This window comes from Hippocampus comes, unplaced genomic scaffold (genome assembly GCF_001891065.2).
Source record: "Hippocampus comes isolate QL1 unplaced genomic scaffold, H_comes_QL1_v1.1 scaffold142, whole genome shotgun sequence".
NCBI lineage: Eukaryota > Metazoa > Chordata > Actinopteri > Syngnathiformes > Syngnathidae > Hippocampus > Hippocampus comes.
In genome coordinates, this window is record NW_017805482.1 from 827,245 (window position 1) to 830,813 (window position 3,569).

At 43.5% G+C, this 3,569-nt stretch overlaps 2 protein-coding genes across 4 annotated transcripts in view; one reads left to right on the forward strand and one right to left on the reverse strand.

Moving 5' to 3' along the window:
• tbc1d2b (TBC1 domain family, member 2B) overlaps positions 1 to 3,472 on the reverse strand; it is a 17,429-nt gene extending 13,957 nt beyond the window's left edge. The window contains exons 1-2 of the mRNA XM_019875920.1: positions 2,679 to 3,472; positions 284 to 434 (exon numbers count right to left, since the gene is read on the reverse strand). Coding sequence (XP_019731479.1) covers positions 284 to 434; positions 2,679 to 3,023 — 496 coding nt within the window. The 5' untranslated portion in view covers positions 3,024 to 3,472. The remainder of the gene's footprint in view (positions 1 to 283; positions 435 to 2,678) is intronic.
• LOC109519415 (uncharacterized) overlaps positions 1,375 to 3,569 on the forward strand; it is a 10,272-nt gene continuing 8,077 nt past the window's right edge. For all 3 annotated transcript variants that reach the window (XM_019875921.1, XM_019875924.1, XM_019875926.1), the window contains exon 1: positions 1,375 to 2,128. The gene's annotated coding sequence lies outside the window, so the exon portion shown is untranslated. The remainder of the gene's footprint in view (positions 2,129 to 3,569) is intronic.

Consider the following 3,569-nt stretch of genomic DNA (forward strand, 5'->3'; position numbering starts at 1 on the left):
TCATCCACCCCCCCCCCCCCCCCCCCCCCACTCGCATATCATCACAGTGCAATGGAGAGAAAAAAACAAACACACGGCAAGGATTTTTCGGGCTGAAAATGTTTCATTAAAGCCTTTCAACCACAGGTGTTTTTTCTGGGGTTTCTGCATTGCCTTGGCAGACTGGCAACAAAGTAATTAAGATTAATATATCCTTTATGATAACAATGATAACAATGTGCAAATATCAACCCATCAGACTGTGTGTGTGTGAGCGCGCGCGTATGTGTGTGTACCTTCGTACCATTGTCTTCGGCTACAAGCCCACTGATCGGGTAGGCTAAGGTGGGTGAGCTCCAGCTGTCCCTCTGCCCGTAGCCTCGCGAGTTGCTGAACTCCCAACGCTTCTGTTGGAGCTGCTGCAACCAGGAGTGCATCACCTGCTTGCTGGGGGCCTGGGGGTGCAAGCACACACAAACCCTTTTAAGATGGACGCCCAACCTGCACCATTTGCTGAACTGCATCGGACTGAGAACCAAGTTAGACCTTACTTAACTGCCTAAGAAGAGCATCAAACAGCTGCAGCTCATTCAGAGCGCTGCAGCTCGGATTTTTCCCGGAACAAAGCGATCAGAACATATTACTCCAGTTCAAAAGACTTACACTGGCTCCCAATCAGCTGGAAAATAAATTTTAAAATGAGGCTACTGTTCCAAAAATCACTGATCGCCTTAGGTCCTCAAGACATGAAATAAATGCTCATGGAATATAAACCCAGTAGGGTTCTGAGGTCAGGAGACTTGGGGCAATTAGTGGAGCCCAGAGTTCCGAGCAAACACAATGCATCAGCATTTAGTTGTTATGCTGCAAATGGAATAGGCTGCCGACAGAACTGAAGTTAGCTCTAAGTGGAAATGCTTTTAAATCCACTTTAAAAATTACACCCCACCCCCATACCTGTAATTTAAGGTCTATTAGAGCATTTCTATAATGTTTTTTTTACAAAATCATGGTCTTGCTCTTGTGCTGTGCGTTCATTCAGTTATTTTTTTAAAGTAAGAAATTGTATAAATGTGTCGTTTTAAGTCAAAGGATACACCCATGGTATTCATTATAAGAGCATATATATGATATTTCGAGTGGTGCAGCGCATGCAAAAAGATTTGGAACTGCTGGGTTCCATCCGAAAGTTGCTAACAGTTACATTTTCCCAACCATTTCAACTCTCCGAACTGAATCTGAGTAGGAAACATTTATTTGTACATTCTCTGAAAATAGCCCGTAACAAATTTCAAAACCCACTGACATCCTCCCGGCGTAGGACATACTGATTAGCAACCTATTGTGAATTAAAACAAATGTTTTGATCAAATAAATAAACAAACAAATAAATAAAGTTGGGGGTTTCCACTGATTCTCTTTTTTTTTTCTTCTTAGTCATTCATTGAATTACAGTTTTGCATTTATGGGAATGAGCACAGAAGCTCCAGCCTCGCCTGGAGCCACGCAATGTGTTTGGCATTGATCATTCTCCACCATCTGTTTGAAAATGATGACGCAGTCGGTGCGAGTCTCAACAGGATCATGTGATGACAATCACATGACACTTGGAGCCGAGGGAAAAACGTAACTGTCATCATCCACTACCTGTCACCACCTGCAAAGCGAAAGAGATACTCTGCCGTGACCGTGTCTGCATGCGAGTGGCTCTGTGTTTTACTTGAGTAATCATTTTTTTGATCACCTTTTCCTTTTTACTCCCTACTTTTGAAAGATGATATCTGTACTTACCGGATGACTCATAAAAAAGATACTGATTGTGATTGAGTGAGATCTTGAGGGGTTATAAGGTGGGGAAAAAACAGGGACAGGCAGAAACGTGGAAGAACATCATCCAGGGAACTGAATCTGACTTTCACTTTCATTGGGAGGAAAATGTTTGTGAAGCCTTTTGGAATTTCTTAAACTCCCCTGACCTCAATGAGATGTTGTGGCATGACCTAGAGAGAGCTATTCACACCAGACATTCCAGGAATCTTGCTCAACTGCAACAGTTTTGTCAAGGGAAATGATCCAAAATTCATGCTGGTTCTGCACATCTGATCTGCAACGCCACGAAACGTTTTGAAGATATTGCTGCTAAAAGGAGGTGAGGCCAGTTATTAAATCCATGGGGTCACTTAAATTATCCTCCTCAATTAAAAAAAAAGAAAACATAAGCGAGTGCGTGCTATTAGTTTATGCAAACTCACTACATTTTGCAAACAATTTATGCTGAAATTTCAGAAATTCCAAAGGGTTCACATACTTTTAGTGAAGGAGTAAAATCAGATACGAATACCGTAATCGTACTTCTACTTTGAGGACATAAAGAGTACAGTAATTTTGCCACCTCTAGTGAGTGCGAGAGTGTGTGAGTGCGTGCGCGCGTGTGTGTGAGAATAAGCAAACTACTCAGGCTTACATGAGCAAATACACTGCATTATATCACTTAACTATTAAAACCCCATCGTGACAATAAAGCATGGTGTGAATGGGTGTGTCAGTCGTGTAAAACTAAAGGGAAAGAGTGGGATGACATGACAGCACCACCTCAGAAAGTCGCGCGAGTGCGTGTGTGTGTGTGTGTGTGTGTGTGTGTGTGTCTCTGTGTCTGTCGGAGGGGGGGGGGGTGCTTGTTCGAAAAGCTGATACTGTACCTTAAGTAGAAACTCTTTCCCGGCCGTGCTGATCTGAAAGTGTCCCTCTTCGGCTTCCACGTCGTAGCTGAAGCACGCATCGCCTATTTCAATGTGTCCAAGAGGCAAGGCGTCCTGAGGACTCTTGAAGTAATACAGATAACATTTCCTTGGATCGTAAACGAACCACCGCGGCTTGTACCCCCTCAGGGGCCCCTTGCCAGACAGTTTGCTCAAGAAGCCGCACAGCTTGGATGTGTGCTCCTTCGGCACCTCCACGTCGACTCCGTCGACCGCCTTGACGGAGGCTTCGAACCGAGGAGCTGGGCCGGAGTTCGGCTCAACGCCATCCTCCTCTTCGTGCATCTTTCCCCAAAGTTTCTTCTTCGTGCAGCGTAACGGATGCCCACTCCTGTTTCCACCCGCATGACTGGCCGCCTTCAGGGCAAAGCATCATGGGAGTTGAAGTCTATTTTGGGAATGCGGAAGTGACGAGTTTGCCGCTGAATGGCGCTGTTTGCCGCGATTAGTTTGCCCACAAAACTCAAACGTGCTGATAAACATTTTGGAGATTATTACTAAATGTTAAATTGCTTCAATTAAAAATATTGATGTATGCTGAGGCCATAAATATTGGGTCGGGGTGCAACTGACAACACTACAGCAACGGTATGAGTAGTCGATGTACTCAACACAACTGTGTGTTAGTCCAGAATATGAGTAAAACGTATTGTTCCAAATAATTACTTGAGTAAAAGTAGTGAGTATTTCATGAAAAAATACTCAAATATTACGCAGGCTAATTGGTGGGTAACTTCCAATTAATGTATTTTTAAGTGCATGAATGTCAATAGAAAAAAACGAGGACGCGTGCAAATTAAAATATTGCCCGACAATATCCTTTAAAACAAT